Below are 18,504 nucleotides of genomic sequence, written 5' to 3' on the forward strand. Positions count from 1 at the left end.
AAAGGCAAGGAGGTAGAGATGATCTTGAATCCACACACACTATATCTTGTTCCAGGAGCGGAGACCGGGGCTTGACAGACAGACGGATCCAGGGGAGAACGATCTAGGAGGATGAGAGGAACACAAGGAGCAGACACAGAAGGTAAGACTTTCGAGGTAGGTATAATTTTAAGGATATTGTTCTTTGTCTCAACAGGTAGCTGAAGAGGAGTCCAGGTCGTGTCGACGAGATCGGACGGTGAGTGTGTGTGGAGATGGTGTTTATATCTTGAGTGCTGGTGATGAGTTGATGAGGTGCAGGTGGACGTGATCAGTATTCAGGTGAGGTGGAGCGTTGTGATTGGTGGAAGGTCGGGCCTGGCCGATCCGTGACAGTACCCCCCTCTCCACGGCCCGCTCCTGAGGGCCGCCCTCGGCGTCGTGGTGGTCTGCCTCGGCCCCGGGGTGCTGGCTGATCCGGGTGTGCTAGGTGGAATTCCTCCAGGAGTGTGGGATCGAGAATGTCTTCTCTTGGCACCCATGAGCGTTCTTCCGGACCGTAGCCCTCCCAGTCCACAAGATATTCTAGCTTACCACCACGGCGCCGAGAATTCAGGATTTCCTTCACCTTGTAGATGGTTCCGTCTTTCACGATGAGAGGGAGAGGGGGTTCCTCCGCTTGGCCAGGCCCTGGGGAGAGAGGAGGAGAGAAGGGTTTTAGGAGTGATACGTGGAAGGTTGGGTGAATTTTGTATTGTGGTGGCAGTTGTAATTTGTAGGTGACTGGGTTGACTTGCTCCAAGATGGTGAAGGGGCCAACGAATCTGGGACTGAGTTTCCGGCTAGGCAGGTGCAGTCTGATGTCCCTGGTGGAGAGCCAGACCTTTTGTCCCGGTTGGTAAGAGGGATTGGCGGTTCTTCGGACGTCCGCAGCCATTCGTTGTCTGCGCACTGCCTGCTGGAGTTGGTGGTGTGCTGCGTCCCAGACCCTCTCGCTCTCTCGGAACCAGTAGTCGATGGTGGGTACCTCAGATGATTCTCCTGACCAGGGAAACAGGGGAGGCTGGAAACCGAGTACGCACTGGAAGGGCGTGAGTCCAGTGGAGCCTTGACGCAAGGAATTTTGGGCGTACTCGGCCCAGCCCAGGAACTGGTTCCAAGAGTTCTGGCGGCCATGGCAGAAGGTTCGTAGAAAACGCCCTATTTCCTGTATCTTACGTTCGGTTTGCCCGTTGGATTGCGGATGGTACCCAGATGAGAGGCTGACGGTAACACCTAGGAGAGAGAAGAATGCCTTCCATACTCGGGAGATGAACTGTGGTCCTCTGTCGGATACTATATCTTCTGGAATGCCGTAATACCGGAAGATCTGATTAAATAACATCTCTGCTGTCTGTAACGCAGTGGGAAGGCCTGGGAGAGGTATGAGATGACAGAACTTTGAGAATCGGTCAACAATGACGAAGATGCAGGTGTTACCGTCGGAGATGGGGAGATCTGTAATGAAGTCTACTCCTAGGTGTGACCAAGGACGGTGTGGTATAGGTAGTGGGAGGAGTTTGCCGGTTGGAAGATGACGGGTGCTTTTTGAGATGGCGCAATCCGGGCAGCCCCGTACGAACCTTCTCACGTCCCTGGCCATGTTGGGCCACCAGAAGCGGTCTTGTAGCAGCGAGAGGGTGGCGTTGGCCCCTGGGTGACCAGTACCTAGGGAGGTGTGAGTAGTGTGAATGAGAGGGATTCGTTGGGTACGTGGAACGTATTGGTGGTCAGGTGGGAAGCCCGGCGGATTGGGAGGAGGATTGGTGGAGGCGACTGGAGGAGAGGTCCATTGGATGGGGCTGCTGATTATTTCTGTGGGTAGAATGGTTTCTGGTGATTATGGGTCTTCTTCGGGGTTGTGTAGGCGGGATAGGGCGTCTGCTTTTACATTCTTGGGTCCTGGACGGTAGGAGATCTTGAAATTGAATCTAGTGAAGAATAAAGCCCAACGGGCTTGCCTGGGGTTCAACCTTTTGGCGTCACGAAGATACTGGAGGTTTTTGTGGTCAGTTAATACCAGGAATGGATGAACAGCCCCCTCCAACCAGTGCCTCCACTCTTCTAGGGCAAGTTTGATGGCTAGAAGTTCCCTGTTGCCGATATCATAATTTCTTTCCGCCGGGCTGAGTTTCCGGGAAAAGTAGGCGCATGGATGGAGTTTGGGAGGCGTCCCCTGCTGCTGTGATAGGATGGCCCCGACCCCGGTGGTGGATGCATCGACTTCGACTGTGAAGGGTATGTTGGGATTAGGGTGGACCAGGAGTGGTGCGTTGGTGAATGCTATTTTCAAGGTGTCGAAGGCTTTCTGGGCATTAGAGTTCCATGATAGTGTTCTGGGGTTACCTTTTAGGAGATCGGTGAGGGGACTGGTGATGGTACTGTAGTTTGAGATGAACCGGCGATAAAAGTTGGAGAATCCTAGGAACCTTTGGAGTTCTTTAATGGTGTTGGGTTTGGGCCAAGAGGTGATGGCTTCCACCTTCCCCTTGTCCATGCGAGTGCCACCACTGCTGATGATGTATCCGAGGAAATGGACGGTAGACTGATGGAAAGTGCATTTCTCAGCTTTGAGGAAGAGATGGTACTGGCGGAGGCGCTGTAGGACCTCCGCAACGTGTTGGCGATGTTCGGCCAGGCTCCGGGAGTAAATGAGGATGTCGTCAATATACACAACCACAAAACGATGAAGGAACTCCCGGAGCACCTCATGCATGAAGCCTTGGAAGACTGAAGGAGCATTGACCAGCCCGTACGGCATGACCCTATATTCATAATGTCCAGTAGGAGTGACAAATGCGGTCTTCCATTCATCTCCTTTTCTGATGCGAATGAGGTTGTAGGCGCTGCGGAGGTCCAATTTAGTGAAGATGGTGGCACCGCGGAGTTGTTCCAATGCTGTGGGGACAAGGGGAAGAGGATATCGGAATTTAACTGTGATCTCATTTAGTTTCCGGTAGTCGATGCATGGCCGGAGGCCGCCATCTTTTTTGGCCACGAAGAAGAAACTGGAAGCAGCAGGGGAGGTTGATGGGACTATGTAACCCTGTTTCAACGCGTCCTCAATGTACTCCTCCATGGCCTTGTGCTCTGGAGGTGAAAGTGGATAGATTCTCCCGTGTGGTACTGGTTCACCCGGTAGGAGGTCGATGGCGCAGTCCCATGGCCGGTGTGGTGGTAGCTGGGCAGCTTTCTTCGGACAGAAGACGTCATTAAAGTGGGAGTAGCAAGCGGGGATGTCCACGGATTGCTTCTCTATCGGGCTCTCGATGGATGTTGAGTGAACTGGAATGTGAATTGGGTCGTCGGAAACTGGTGATGGACGTCTGGGGAAACAGTGAGGGAAGCAACTCTCACCCCACTTTAAGACTTCTCCTGTCCTCCAAGATAGATGAGGGTTGTGCTGCACCAGCCACGGGCGCCCAAGGATGACGTCCGCAGTGGAGCCCTCCAGAACCAACAGATGTATTTCTTCATGATGCAACTGACCAATTTGTAGACCAATTGGGCCAACACTCTGACGGACGCAACGTCTTGTTAGCGGTTGTCCAGTTATTGATTGGACCTCATAGGCGTTCTCCGTAGTCGAGGTCGAGAGCCCGAGCTGATGGACGAGGGATCCGGAGATGAAATTCCCCGCTGAGTCGAGGAGGGCTGATACTGAAAATATACAGGAGCCGGCAGTAAATTGTACGATTGTGGCTAGAGGATTCAGTTTAGGTATATGAGGACAGATGGTACTCCAACAAAAAAAACATGAAGGGGGAGCGTATATGATTTATGCAACTACCGGAAGTTTGCGTTGTTTTGAATGCGGCGATGTTGGTCATAAACGGCAGATGTGTCCACATAAAGATCGTGGACAGGAAAACATCGGCCCAGTGATAGAGACTGATGCTCAGGTTTCATCCATACAAACAGGTCAGGAGGAGATTTCAGGCCTCACGGAGGTAAGGCAGTCAGAGGTGAACGTGGCTTTAAATGTAGCGGCGAATACCTCAGAGATACCAGTGGTAGCGGCAACAAGTTCATATACTGATGATGTGGTTAAGAGTAAAGAACACTTAGTTGTTGAACAGGACAATAAATGTGACGAGAATGTTTTGGCAAGTACTAGTTCTGCTCAGTATGTGTGTAATGCAGAGAAGAGTCGAACAGATTCAATGACAGCAGCAGAGGATGATTTGTCAGATGAGTCTGCTTCTGTGTTGGATATGGACTCCTGCTCACAGTATGGGTTTGAAGAGAGCTCTCAAGATACCCAGAAGGAGCTCTCTTTATATACTTTAGAGGAAATTGATCAGTTTCTGGATAATACTTTTGGAAAGCAGGTTGATGTTAAGGAATTCTTTCCTGATGTAGAGAAATTTGTTAAGTCAGTTACTTTTCTTCAGAAGACAGTGGGGGTTGATCTCCTGAGCGAAAAGAAGAGGTTTCGTTTAAAGAAGCACTTAACTAATGTTAGAAAGGCTCGAAAAATAAAGAAAGAGAGAACGTCAAAAGTACTGTTGTAATTGGGTTTTTTTTTAGATTCACAATGGTGTCTTTTTCTATATTTCTGCTCTTTTCTGCCTGTCTGCTCTTTCTTCCAGTATTTTTAATGGAAGTATTGAGGGTTGGTTCACTTAATATTAATGGTGGAAGGGATGAATGTAAGCGTGCTCTCGTTTCTGAAACAATAGAGCAGAAAAAACTAAATGTTATTTTCCTTCAAGAAACGCATAGTGATATTGCTAATGAATTTGAGTGGGGATTATGGTGGAAAGGGCAATACATACTTAGCCATAAAACAAATGTGAGTGCTGGGTTGGCAATCTTATTCTCTCCAGATCTAAGAGTTAATGTTTTAAAAAAAGAGGAACCTGTAAATGGAAGATTAGTAGTAGTAAAGGCTGATATTGATGGAGTTCTTTTTTACTTTGTAAATGCATATGCACCTAATGTGGGACATGAACGACAAATGTTTCTCAGTATTTTAAGAAATGCTTTAATGTTGTGTGCTGATGGAAATATAATCATGGGAGGTGATTGGAATTGTACTGAGAATTTTACTATTGATCGCACAAGTGAAGAACCTCATCTTCAGTCTTCATCTCAATTATCAAAAATAATTAGAGAAATAGATCTTTTAGATATGTGGCGGATCAAACATCCACAAGTGAGACAATATACTTGGATTAAAATGACAGATAACAGAGTCAGTGCTGCTCGATTAGATAGGATATATATGTCCAATCATCTTAGTAGTAGGTGTATTGATTGTTGTATCATTCCAGTAGGGTACACAGATCATCATTTGGTTTTTCTTACTATAAATATGTCCAAGTGTATAAAGAAGTCTTCTTATTGGCACTTTAACACTAAATTGCTTCAGGAGCTTAATTTTTGCAAACATTTTGAGACTTTTTGGCAACAGTGGAGATTGTGTAAAGGCACTTTTGAAAATTTAAAACAGTGGTGGGAAATAGGGAAGACAAACATTAAAATGTTTTGTTTGCAACATACTGCTAATTCCACCATTAAATTAAGAGAAATTATTCAGTCAATTGAAAAGGACATATCAAATATCGAGGTGGATCTAATTAATAGATATGATCCTAATCTGTTTAATAACCTGCAAGGAAAAAAAAGAGAACTGTGGTTGTATTTGAATGAAAGGGTGAAGGGAGCTCTTGTAAGGTCTCGTTTTGTCTTTGTTAATGACATGGATGCTCCTAGTGCTTTTTTTTTTAAAATTTGGAGCATAAAGTGGCACAACAGAAACAGATGTCATGTCTTCGCCTTCCTGATGGGAGGGTGACCAGTAATATTACGGAGATGAGACATCATGCAGTGACTTTTTATTCCAGTCTTTATGCTGCTGAACAATGTGACACTGACTGTGCCGAGCAGCTAATTCAAGACTTGCCTCAAATAGACTCGGACTCTAAGACTGCTTTGGACACTGAACTATCGCTTCAAGAACTTACTACTGCAGTTGGTCAGCTTGGTATTGGACGATCTCCTGGTATTGATGGGTTGCCGTCTGAATTTTACAAGCGTTTCTGGAACTGTATTGGAGAAGATTTATATGAGGTTTTCTGTGAATGTAGCAAAGATGGTTGTTTGCCTATATCTTGTCAACGCACTGTGTTATCTTTATTACCCAAAAAGGGAGATTTATCTCTTTTAAAAAAAAAAAAAACCTGTTGCATTACTTACTACTGATTACAAAATTATGTCTAAGTGTCTTGCTAACAGACTTAAAAAATATCTCAACTTGATTGTACAAAAAGATCAAACTTATTGTATCCCAGAAAGAACAATAATGGATAATTTGTTTTTAATTCGGGATATTTTACATATTTGTAAAAGTTTTGAAATGAAAGTTGGTTTAATTTCTTTAGACCAAGAGAAAGCCTTTGACCGGGTTGATCATGGTTATCTTTTTAATGTTTTAAAAGCTTTTGGTATTGGCGATTCTTTCTTAAACATGGTTAAATTGTTGTATTCTGGTGCTGCTTGTATTGTTAAAGTGGGAGGTGGGTTAAGCCGGCCAATCCCAGTTTCAAGGGGTATTAGACAAGGTTGTCCCTTATCAGGGCAACTATATAGCATTGCTATTGAGCCTCTTCTTTTTAACTTACGTAAAACTTTGTCTGGTTTTATTGTTCCTGGTTTATCTCAGAGTTCAAGTATTACTGTAAGTGATTATGCTGATGATGTGACTGTGTTTGTCAATCATGAAAAAGACATTAAGGCCCTGGGTAATGCACTCAATGTGTATGAAAAGGCTTCATCGGCGAAAGTGAACTGGGACAAAAGTGAGGCTTTTTGGGCAGGGCAGTTTTCTGTTGAAAATCTTCCACATTTGCCAGGAGATCTTACATGGAAAAGAGAGGGGTTAAAGATTTTAGGTGTTTATTTTGGGAAAAGTGAGTCTGAAAAGTTAAATTGGGAGGGTTTAGAGGAAAGAGTGTGTACCCGATTGTCTCGCTTGAAATGGTTGCTACCCCAGTTGTCCTACAGGGGAAGAGTTTTGGTCGCTAATAATTTAGTGGCTTCTACTCTTTGGCATAAACTGTGTGTACTGCAGCCGCCTACAGGACTAATTCAGAGTATTCAAAGGAGTTTGGTGACCTTTTTCTGGTCAGGACAACACTGGATTCGAGCAGCGGCTTTGTATCTTCCAGTACAAGAAGGCGGGCAGGGCTTGGTGGATATTAAGTCCAGGATAATGACTTTTCGGCTGCAGACAGCCCAAAGACTCTTGTTTAATAAAAACTCTGCCTGGATGGACACCGCAACAGCTCTTTTGAGGAGGGCAGGTGGAATGGGCTTTGACAAACATTTGTTTTGTGCAACTGCAAGAGAAAGAAATGGTGGATCTCACCCCCTTTTACAGATCTGTGTTGGAGGCCTGGAAGGTTTTTATCGTATCGAGATCACCTAATACACCTGCTGGTCATTGGTTGTTTGAGGAACCATTGTTTTTTAACTCTTTTTTTATCTTCAAGTTTGTTGTCATCTGAAAATGTGCAAGCACGACTGCTAGCGGCTGGTTGCAACAAGCTGGGACATATCCTGAGAAGTGATTTCCAAGATTTGAGCCAAAGAAGTGGTGTGAAATCAATCCGGTTTTTACGACAGTGCATTGCAGAGATTTTTAAGGACTTGAGCACAGATTATCAAGTTTTTTTGAAAGACCCAGATGCCCTAAGTGAATGGGTTGAGGGCTATGGTCATCTTTTTCCATTAATCAATGTAAGCGCGGCTGTGGAAGACTGGGCAGAAGATGAAAGCTGTTTACTGACTCTGAAAACACCAGTTCTGGAGAGTTTTGATTCTGCTGGAAAGAAATCTCTCTATCTGATATGTGTTAAAGTTTCCAACATGCAAATTTTGAATGGAGTTTCTTCAACAAGATGGACACAGTTCTTTAGATCTGACTCTTCCCCTAAAGGCAGCTGGCGTACCCTGTACAAATGTCCGATTGATAAGCGGACAGGTGACCTCCAGTGGAGGATTGTACATGGGGCAATAGCTACACACAGACATGTGGCACACTTCAATCCTAGTGTTGGGGTGGGTTGCCCTTTTTGTTCTGAGACGGAGTCAATTTTTCATCTCTTTGTGCAGTGGTTATTGGCTATTTGGAAGACAAGGAAAAACAGATTGTTGGGGCAAAGGTCAATAAGTGTTGTGCCTATGTTTTTAGGTTTGGTAGCCTCTCGAATTAGGGTGGAGTATGCATACTACAAGTCAGTGGAATCTCTACCAAAGTTTAGAGGATTATGGGGAATAAATGAAGCATTATGTACACTGTATGATAATGAATTGATTTTGAGGTTTAAAAAAAAAAGGGGGGGGGGGGAAAGTAATTTATTTTTATTTAAAAAAAAAAGTGTTGTAAATATTTTGTAATAATAGCGAGTCAATTGTAATAATAAAGGTGAACTTAATCCTCTCTCTCTCACGTGGTGCATGTTGGGAGGTTGTGGGTGAGAGTAGTGCTGGGCGGGAGTGAAGCTGTGAAAGTTTCACCTGTTGGTTTTTTTTTTCTCTTCAATCTTTTTTTTTTCCTTTTATGTTTTTTTGGTATGGTTTGGTATTAGTAAATTTTTGTGGAAAAAGTCGGAGTCGTGTCAGAGGAGGGTGGCGTTCCACGTGGAGACGCCATCCATCTCTCTGCGCAATGGCTTCAGGTGTATGCCGGAGGACGGAGTGACGGTGGAGGATGTTTTAGTTGCGGTAGGAGAGAAGGTAGGACATGAGAATATTTCCTCTGCTTCTAGAATGAATAGAGCTGTAGTCGTTTTTTTAAAACAACAACAACTTGTAAATCAAGTGATTGAAAGTGGGCTTATCATTAAAGATGAATTAGTGCAAGTTACACCGCTGCATAATGCATCTAGTAGAGTAGTGATTTCGAACGTCCGCCTTTCATCTCTGATGACGTTTTAGAGCGTGAATTAGTGCGGTTTGGCAAGATTGCGAGTCCTTTCAGAGCGATTTCTCTGGGGTGTAAGAACCCATCTTTGAAGCATGTTATGTCTTATAGGAGACAGGTTTACATGTTTTTAGAATCACCGGATCGCACACTTAACGTTTCCTTTCGTATAAAACATGAAGGGGGAGCGTATATGATTTATGCAACTACCGGAAGTTTGCGTTGTTTTGAATGCGGCGATGTTGGCCATAAACGGCAGATGTGTCCACATGAAGATTGTGGACAGGAAAACATCGGCCCAGTGATAGAGACTGATGCTCAGGTTTCATCCATACAAACAGGTCAGGAGGAGATTTCAGGCCTCACGGAGGTAAGGCAGTCAGAGGTGAACGTGGCTTTAAATGTAGCGGCGAATACCTCAGAGATGCCAGTGGTAGCGGCAACAAGTTCATATACTGATGATGTGGTTAAGAGTAAAGAACACTTAGTTGTTGAACAGGACAATAAATGTGACGAGAATGTTTTGGCAAGTACTAGTTCTGCTCAGTATGTGTGTAATGCAGAGAAGAGTCGAACAGATTCAATGACAGCAGCAGAGGATGATTTGTCAGATGAGTCTGCTTCTGAGCGATGCTTCTGCTTACTGACCTAGTGGAGTAATACTAATAATATAGTAATAGTAAATGTGTAAAGTTGCATAAGCTCATTCTAACTTAGTGTCATATCCATATAAATCATTATTGTGTTTTCTGACCTGCAGTTCCTAAAAGGATTTAAGTTTACTACTAGACTAAAAACAGTTAAAGTTAGCAGGTGCATCAGATAGCGCTACATCTCACTTCAAAACACACAATATTTGTACACTTTTGTGAATACTTACCTGTCAGGGTCTTTGGGAAAACGATATGAAAGATTATTTACTATCACACTGATAGTTTTTGCAGTGGATTGCAAAACATTGTGTTCTTTTATTCCACTTTGACTTCTCTTTCATTGTTATTCTGTCTATTTCTGTATCTGTGTGTTATTCAGTTGGAGTTTTCACCCAGAATGGCGGCCGCGCGACCGAAGCGCCACCTAGCGGCTGTTACCCGAAAAGCAGCAGAGTTTCGCCTCTTGGTCTTCTACTCTTTGAGGCGGCGCTCGGCTCCCTCTGGTGGCGCTGATGAGACATTACATGTTGAACAACACGCTTCAGATACTGTACATATACAGGAAACATTTCTGTATTTATAGTGAATGTGATAAAATAAATGAAAGCGAAGACATTCTAAAGACATATAATTAGAAAGTGATCAGTATAAAAGCGTTTTTGGATTAAGTCTGAGTCACAGGTCTCTGTTTCATCTGTTCAATTATTCTACAATAAATAGATTAATTAATCTTAATTCTGGGATCAATATACTGTATAAGAATCTTAATGAAATGAACTCTATAAATATAAAATTTTCTCAAATGGACAAACAAAATCAGCAATGAGTCCTAGGCTGGTTAGATAGGCTAATTAAGGTATAAGTATAATAGCATTTCATGTGATAGGTTAATGAGAGGGCCAAGGCTTGCATTAATTAATAAAATTAAGATTAATTTAATTGTTTACTCCCAAGAATGAAAGGATTATCATATTTACTGCTGATTTGAACACTGATAATAAACCCATGAATGGCCTTTAAAACAGTAAATATGGTCATTCTGGATTTCACGCTGATATTGAATTTAGCATGCAAGTCGTATTGCACCATTTGTGTTACAGACATACTTTCTCTTTAAACTTTTAAAGGTTTCAAGTTTATGAATAGAACTTAATTCACTTCTAAGTAATTCTGTATTTTTATAGTAAAACTTACCTAATTTTGCCATTGTGTTAACATGTGGCATGGTACTATGGTAAGATCATGTCTTTTGGACACTACTATGAACATAAAATCATGGTATTTTTATGTACCTTAAAGTAACATGTACATACCATTGTATATGCATATAGTAATCATATAGTTATATGATACATATCAAGGTATTAACATCTGATGTAAAATGTAATTGAGAAATGATGTAATTATAACATATACATTTTAAAAATTTTAAAACAAATGATAAAAAATAGCAGCACAAAATGTTTTCAAAATTGTAATTATAAACATTTATTTTTATAAATCATTAATTATTTTAATCTTGTATTTCATATTAGGAGTGTAAATTCATTTATTATAATTGACAGGTGTGATGATCAGTGGGCTTGAGTTTTTACCTCCATCATTAAAGCATGGGCTAAAATATGGATAGAGTTTTTCAGTGAAAGACTGAGCAGTGAAAGAGTAGATATGAGAGCTGGACTCCACATCATAAAAGGAGACCAGACCCTCCTCATAATCCACAAACACACCGACCCGCTGCGGCTTCACTCTTAGAGACAGAGAGACACGAGGATCATCACAGGCTTTATATTCATCTCCATTCCTCAGAATCACAGTCCAGCATCCATCACTGGGACTCAGTGTGATCTGCCCCTTCCTGTTAATGGATTCTCTGGCCACTCCTAAAGTCCATTTAGTCTTTCCCTTCACCTGCACCTCAAAATAAAATCTCCCTGAGAAGAATCCCTCCTTTCCCAAGACACAGGCACATGTATCAAATCTCTCTGGTTTGTCTGGGAGTTTCTGTCTAATGTCTCCGTGTCTCACTTGTTTTCCATCATCAGACAGAATGAGATTAGGATGAGCTGTATCAGGATCCAGAGTCACATCCACTGAGAAAACACAGAATATCAATCACAACTTCACAATACACAGATTCTGTGATGATGTTTTAATATTTAATCCAGTGTTTAATCAGATTGTAGTGCAGTAATGAAGCTGTGAGTGTATGAATGTAAACTAGTGTAGTGCAGACAGCACACTGTACCTGCATACTGCTGCATCCACTTCAGCTCTGTAGAGACTAATGATAATAAAACATGTTTTAAAGCTTGTTGTTTTGTAGAACATCACAGTTATATATGATATGAGAACAGTAGGCCTGTAGATAGTGAGTACGTGTTATGTAATAAAAATATAATTATATTTTCAGAATGACAATTTTTTTCTCAAACATAGTTTGCGGGGTAAAACCATGTTTTTTAACTAGTTGTTTGAATAAAAATATTTGGATTTTATATTTAAAAATGACCTCAAGTTAGCATCAAGTAGCTAGTTAGCCAGTTAACTTCAACTAACAAAATGTTTCAAATAGGCTATTATAATTTTGTAATTCTTAATTATTGATAATATTATTTTTAATTTTAAGCAAAATCTCTGTCTGTATCTGATTTTGCTGTAATTGTTTAAAGTAAATTGCTCTGAAACACTGGGGGGCATTGTACACCACCCATGGGGGCGTTTTGCCTCATACAGTAGGTGGAGTAAAACACCCCCTTAGTACAAATACAATTTTTGTTAAAAATCTAATAACATGAAAACTCTGGACATGTTTCATACTTTGTTTATAATTTGTGTCATTGTCACTAAAACTATGGTAACTTTTCTGAACACATTTAACTTTTGTTTCACAGAAAAAAATTACACAGTCTTTAAGAGAGGAGTTTTCTCCCACTCTACCGTATATTTAAAGAATTGAGTAAATCATCGTGTTTCTATCTGATCAATGTATTGATGTACCAGTTTGTGTGAGTTTGTCATCTATAGTGTCCTTCAGTTGGTTCAGAGCTCTCCTCAGAGTCTCCAGACTCTCATGAGTCTTCATACTGATCTCAGGCCAGTTCCTGGTGTTTCTAGGGCTGCACAGGGATGAGTGAATCTACAGCAGGAGAGAGGAGAAATCCTTCAGCATGGGGAGTGTTATGGTGTCATATACTGCATTATCATTGATCAGAGAGATCATGTTGACTGACCTGTAGGAGGTGGAGGTGATCTTCAGTGTGTGAGAGCTGCTCCAGCTCAGTGTTTCTCATCTTTAGCTCAGTGATCTCCTGCTCCAGCTCTTCAATCAGCTCTTGCTCCTGTTTCTCTGCTGCTTTCTGCTGCTCCTCCATCATCTCCAGCAGTTCAGTATAACATCCCTGTTGCAAGAATCAGTGTTATTATTGCTCATACATCAGTGTTTTTAAGGGGATTTAAAATACCTCAACAGAAGAATAAACTTCATCCTGCACCGTTTGCACTGATTGATTCTCAAATCATGTGTTTAGTTGAGGAGAGTTGTGATATTACTGTACTATAAGGTGACCAGACGTGCCACTTCCCGGGGAGACGTTCTGCACAGGATTTCTAAAATAAGCAGGTGTTGGTTGTTTGCATTAAGCTGATCGATCGTTGTATGACATCAAAGTACTGCGAGAGCGATTCGAAAGCATGGAGCCGTCTGTTCTCTGTGGCTCTCGCAACGATCGATCAGAGCAGCGCAAACAACCAACACCTGCTTATTTTAGACAACTTAGAAATCCTGTGCAGAACGTGTCCCGGGAAGTGGGACGTCTGGTCACCTTACTTTATTAAGATACTTAATTTACTATTACTTTACTGTGTCATCAGGCAATCACTGATGAGGTCTGGACAGAAGGCTTGATAAGAATAAAGAGCGGCTAATTCTAGATATAAACTGATTTAAGCTACAGTATACTGTACAGCAGCTTTACTATACTCCAGAACTAGACTACACACAAAACATTTTCCTCCATCACCTCAATGTGACAGGTGCAGGATGGCAGAGGGACGTTGGTACATTTAATTTGGTTTTGCCCAATTTTTGTATGATCCATGTTCAAACATTTTGGAATTGTTTTCAAGAGCATATGAAGTGAACATTCAACCTAAACACAATCTGGCTATTTTCGATTTTCTGAGCTGATGAACACTTTTGCATCGTAAACTTTCCCTCTTCCTTTTACAGTGAAAGTACAGGCCTGATGCTGACATGTGTTTTTTCAACTTCTTGCTGAAAGATCATTATCTCTTCTGCTATCCTTACTGATGATAACCAGCCCACCCTGACATGACTCAAAATAATCCTCGTGATCCCCTGTATAATGTGTATAGTATTTTACCATAACCTGCATCTTACTCTTTTTACTACACTTGGGTTTAACACTACACCAATCCACCAGACCCCAATAAACATGTAAATAAGATGTCAGGCAAAACAAAGAAACCTTATCCGTCTCATAATGTGCACGTCTGCTTTGGTCCAGCAGGGATAGGTGTGAGAGAGGGAGGTTAAAAGATCTCCAAACCCATCAGAGCTCAAGCGCTTTGAGACAGACGCTCTCCAAGATTCATCCTTAATTTAGTCTGATCTTCCGGCAGTTTTATCTTCAAGTAACTTTGTCAATTCTCCATGAACCTTGGATCTGTGGATCTTTGGAAGAACCTGACGAGAGCTTTTCAGACTCTTAACAAACTCATAAAGAATCTTCATTCTCTACACGCATCTGGACTCTTGTTCAGCAACAAAGCCAGCGCAGGTCACCGTTTATCAACTATTTAGATGTGTTTCTAAGTTTTGACCGTTTTATTAAGGTGATTTTGATTGATTTTTATCTAATGGTTTAGTTATCATTTATTATTGTGTTTGCTGCTCACAGATCAGAGTCACTAAAACATTGATCTTGCTTCAAGTTAAGTTACTGCTAGTACTGTATACAGCAGGAAAGCTATTCTTTCTTGGCCAGGAAGATGCTGCTGGTCTGTATATCGGGAGTCTTGGAGAGATGCAGCTAAATGATGTATAACATATTTAACTTTAATTAAATTAACTCACTTTTCTGGCTTCTGCTGAGTGTTTGATTTCTTGAATCTTCTTGATTCTGTTCTGGATCGTCTGCTGCACGTCTCTCTGTGTCTTCATCAGTTCAGACTATAGAGAGAACAACAAAGACACATTTATCATAACAGAGATTTACTGCCTTCTGAGGAAACCTACAATGTTTAAAAAAAAAAAAATCACAAGAAGAAATAAAAAATTCAAATCTTCATGATATATTCTTTGTAAAAGCAGTTTTTAGTAACTTATACCTTCTTCTGTTCACTCTCCTCTTCTATAGGAACAGTGTTGTGGTTCTTGTGGTCTTTCACAGAGCAGATCGAACACACACATGTCTGATCATCTCTACAGAACAGATCCAGAGGTCTCTCATGTTTCTGACATATATAGTCCTCCAGATTACTCACAGGATCCATCAGTTTGTGTTTCTTCAAACATGTCACTCTCAAATGACGCTCCAGATGAGTTTCACAGTAAGAGCTCTGACACACCAGACACGACTTCAGGGCTTTCAGCTTTCTTTCCTCACAGATGTCACACAGAACTTCAGCTGTTTTCTCAGGACTTTTCTTCTTATAGTGATCTACGAGCTCTCGGAGTGTGGTATTAATCTTGAGATCAGGTCTTTGCTTGAATGTTTCTTTACAGTATGGACAGCTGCAGGTCTGGCTGTTGTTCCAGCACTTATTCAGACAGATCTTGCAGAAGTTGTGTCCACATGGAGTCGTGGCTGGATCAGTGAACACCTCCAGACATATCGAGCACTGAATCTCCTCAGACAGTGAACTAATGGAGGATGACATTGCTGGAAAGAGACATTAATTATAATTAGCGTGAACTCCTTCAGTATACTGTTTATCAAGAATCCCATGATGCACAGAGTGTTTAGAGACAAAGTGTGGTGTCTTTTAAGGAATTAAAATATAAAGAGATCATATACAGTCAGCTGGTCATTATTGTAAGATGAACCCAAGCTGATCAGAACCTAAATGTGAAGCTCATTACATAACCACTTACCTAAATAAATAAATAAATGTACAATAATTATTCTTGTTAAACTGAAATTATTTGGTCTGCTTTAAATTCCTGAACTGTACATATTCAATATTATAAAAGAAAAGTCAAAGTGTTCTTGGTTATTGACTTACATGGAGGTAAACTGTCGATACTCCGTCTCCTCGCTTTTCTTGCTGTTTGTGAAGATTCTGCCATTGTTCTTTCCTCTTAAAGCCTTTTAAAGAAAAAATATAGTTTTCTTTTTTTTTAGACTTGACTAAATTTGACCATGACAGCTAAATCAATATTTATATTAAATTGGTGTGATAATTGATAGTGATGGAAACACAATCCTTGAGTCCCAATGTGCATACTATCCACCCTATCTGCCCTAAATAGTATTGAAAATTACTAATATCACATAGACTTTAGGATGGATAGTGTGCACATTGGGACGCAGGCAATCATTCATTTGAAACTGTGACGAGTCGGTTGCCCTCCCCCTTTTTATCATCACCACCCTGTCCCTTATTCGCCGCCCTTCACCAGGCTCCCGACGGGAGTGGGTGTGAGAGAGGAGGGGCGTGGAAACATCGAGGGCTGGCGGCGTGTGATGAGGCACAGCTGAACTGAATCAAGCCTCATCACCGCCGCTGTTTAAATGCCAAGCGCGCCTCTCCTCGAGAGACCGGTCTTTTCCCCTGTGCATGCACGCTGGTATCCTCGTCGGTCCAGGAAGGGCGCGTAGAGGGACTTCCGCACCACCGGAGATGTGAGTTGCCGAACCCGCGGTCTGGACGAAAGCCGCACCCGTATTACGGCCATCGGGCCAGGATGCTGGGCCGTACAAGTCCTGCCAAAGGCCGTGGACGAAGAGGAAGAGTCGCCGCTAGTATGAAGCCGCCGCCCATCGCGCCCCGGTTCAGTTTGAATCTGCAGGTACTTGCGTTGCTTGTTCAGGGGTTTCCATTGTAGTTGTAGAAAGGGGTTTTCCGAGGTTGCTGATTGGCTGAAGTTCAGTAGTCGTTGAAGTGACGTCTTGGGCGTTGGCTGAAGTTGCGGAGTTGTGGTCTGGTTGAAGTTGAGGCAGTCACACTCGACGTGAACTCGGAGACCCAAAACTCTCAACGGAAAGAAAAGAAAATGAAGTAAAAGAATAAAAGGATGTAACGAGACTAGGTGGTTTTTCTTCTCATCATGGTTAAGACCTCTGGGGTCTGAGGGTGTTTTGGGGGCCTGGAGAAGTTTTGACATGCCCTGACATTTGTGCTTTTTTCAGTTGCTTATAAATATATAAATGGCTAAAGTATAATAACACTGTAAACAGCACATACTGGGCTACAGTAATATGTTAGCAGCATTTATGTACATGATTGTATTTTTGAGAAAGAAACATTTATGCGTGGTTAGCGAAAAACTACAATTTTGAAGTCACTGAAATAAGGCCATAAACACATACAGAACATTTGTTCACAAGACTTTTGAGAACTAGATCTTGTACCCTAGTGTTTTTGCTTCAAAAGGATATGAAAATCATCTTGTTTACTTGCTCACAGAAAACAATATATTGATATAAATTTTCTAAGACAATTTTTGAGTGGAAAGGGTCTATGCGAGAAGGCGTCAACCTTCACATTCACACCTGAGAAGACAAAGGTCCGCATAATGAGCTGCATAATGAGCTTCATAATGAGCCATTCAGGCAGGTATGTGACTGAGAGGGAAGAGTTACAAGAAAGAATATGAGGACAAAATAAATTTATATATTTTTTTTTTTTTTTTTTTAAGAACATATTTAGCTATCACACACAGCAACTTGAGATTCACTTGCGAGTGCAGTTAAACAATTTATTAGGAACAATCAAAGCTGTCTTTCAAAGCTGACTTTTTAGCATCATTACTCCAGTCACATGATCCTTCAGAAATCATTCTAATATTCTGATTTGCTGCTCAAAAACATTTATAATAATAATAATAATCTATGGGATCTATAAATGATGTCTGCCGTTTTCATACATTTGTAGCCGATAGAGTCCAGAAAATACATCAAAGCACCGAAACCGAACAATGGTCATATGTCCCAATTAATGAAAACCCAGCAGATAATGCTTCAAGAGGAAGAACAATAAGTGAACTGCTCTCATCCACCTGGTTCTCTGGTTGCTCGTTCTTATGGAAGAAGGAAATAGTGACCACCGATGTTGTACCAGAACTTCCAGTAGGAGATCCAGAAGTAAAGAGAATTCAGACGTTTCAGATAGAAACAACAGAAAGTAAAGATCTTGTAGACCATTTACAGATGTGATCAGATGTGATCATGGTACCAATTTTGTAGGTGCAATGAACGAACTGAACTCCGCATTACAGGAACTTGACCCAGAAAGGTTTATTGCTTTTCTTGCAGATAAACAGTGTGATTTTTGTTCTGAATGCCCCTCATTCCAGTCATGCGGGTGTTGTATGGGAGTGGCAAATCAAAATTATACGGAGCGTTCTTAGTGCTACCATCACCCTTTTAATCAGGCAGGCTTAACCCTCTGGGGTCGACAAACCCCAGAGGGGTTACGCATATGTCATACACGCGTTTTGTGGCAGATTTTCCTGATAACGCCGAAATCAGCTTGAATTACTCTGCCATTTTTGATCGTACAGATAAGAGCAATACACCCTTCGAATCTGTTAGGGGTCTACTTTTATTTGTATACACTCAAAATAACAACTAAACTTTGTGCTTTTGAAGAATAAAGAAAACAAACAAGGTGCGTTCTCAGTCTTCACTCTCTCCGCGAACTGCTTTTTGAAACACA

General features: G+C 41.7%; 2 protein-coding genes across 3 annotated transcripts in view; one reads left to right on the forward strand and one right to left on the reverse strand.

The window, feature by feature from the left end:
- Positions 1 to 18,504, forward strand: part of LOC131542181 (E3 ubiquitin-protein ligase TRIM39-like) — a 189,591-nt gene that overhangs the window by 108,339 nt on the left and 62,748 nt on the right. The window lies entirely within an intron of this gene.
- LOC131542186 (E3 ubiquitin-protein ligase TRIM39-like) lies at positions 11,051 to 15,523 on the reverse strand. Its single transcript, XM_058778595.1, has 6 exons — positions 14,953 to 15,523; positions 14,699 to 14,794; positions 12,834 to 13,001; positions 12,601 to 12,739; positions 11,849 to 11,884; positions 11,051 to 11,693 (listed from the first exon to the last, which is right to left on the reverse strand). The coding sequence occupies exons 1-6, from the start codon at positions 15,502 to 15,504 to the stop codon at positions 11,146 to 11,148; spliced, it is 1,539 nt and encodes a 512-aa protein (XP_058634578.1). The 5' UTR covers positions 15,505 to 15,523; the 3' UTR covers positions 11,051 to 11,145.

Source organism: Onychostoma macrolepis, chromosome 06 (assembly GCF_012432095.1).
Source record: "Onychostoma macrolepis isolate SWU-2019 chromosome 06, ASM1243209v1, whole genome shotgun sequence".
Lineage (NCBI taxonomy): Eukaryota > Metazoa > Chordata > Actinopteri > Cypriniformes > Cyprinidae > Onychostoma > Onychostoma macrolepis.

What these genes read in the sequence shown, in the direction of transcription:
- LOC131542186 (XM_058778595.1), bottom strand. Translation starts at nt 15,504, where the DNA reads ATGTCATCCTCCATTAGTTCACTGTCTGAGGAGATTCAGTGCTCGATA. An exon ending in ACTCAGCAGAAGCCAGAAAA is followed by an intron (nt 13,002 to 14,698) that starts GTGAGTTAATTT and finishes TTCTTGCAACAG; the next exon opens with GGATGTTATACTGAACTGCT. An exon ending in TGACAAACTCACACAAACTG is followed by an intron (nt 11,885 to 12,600) that starts GTACATCAATAC and finishes TATTATCATTAG; the next exon opens with TCTCTACAGAGCTGAAGTGG.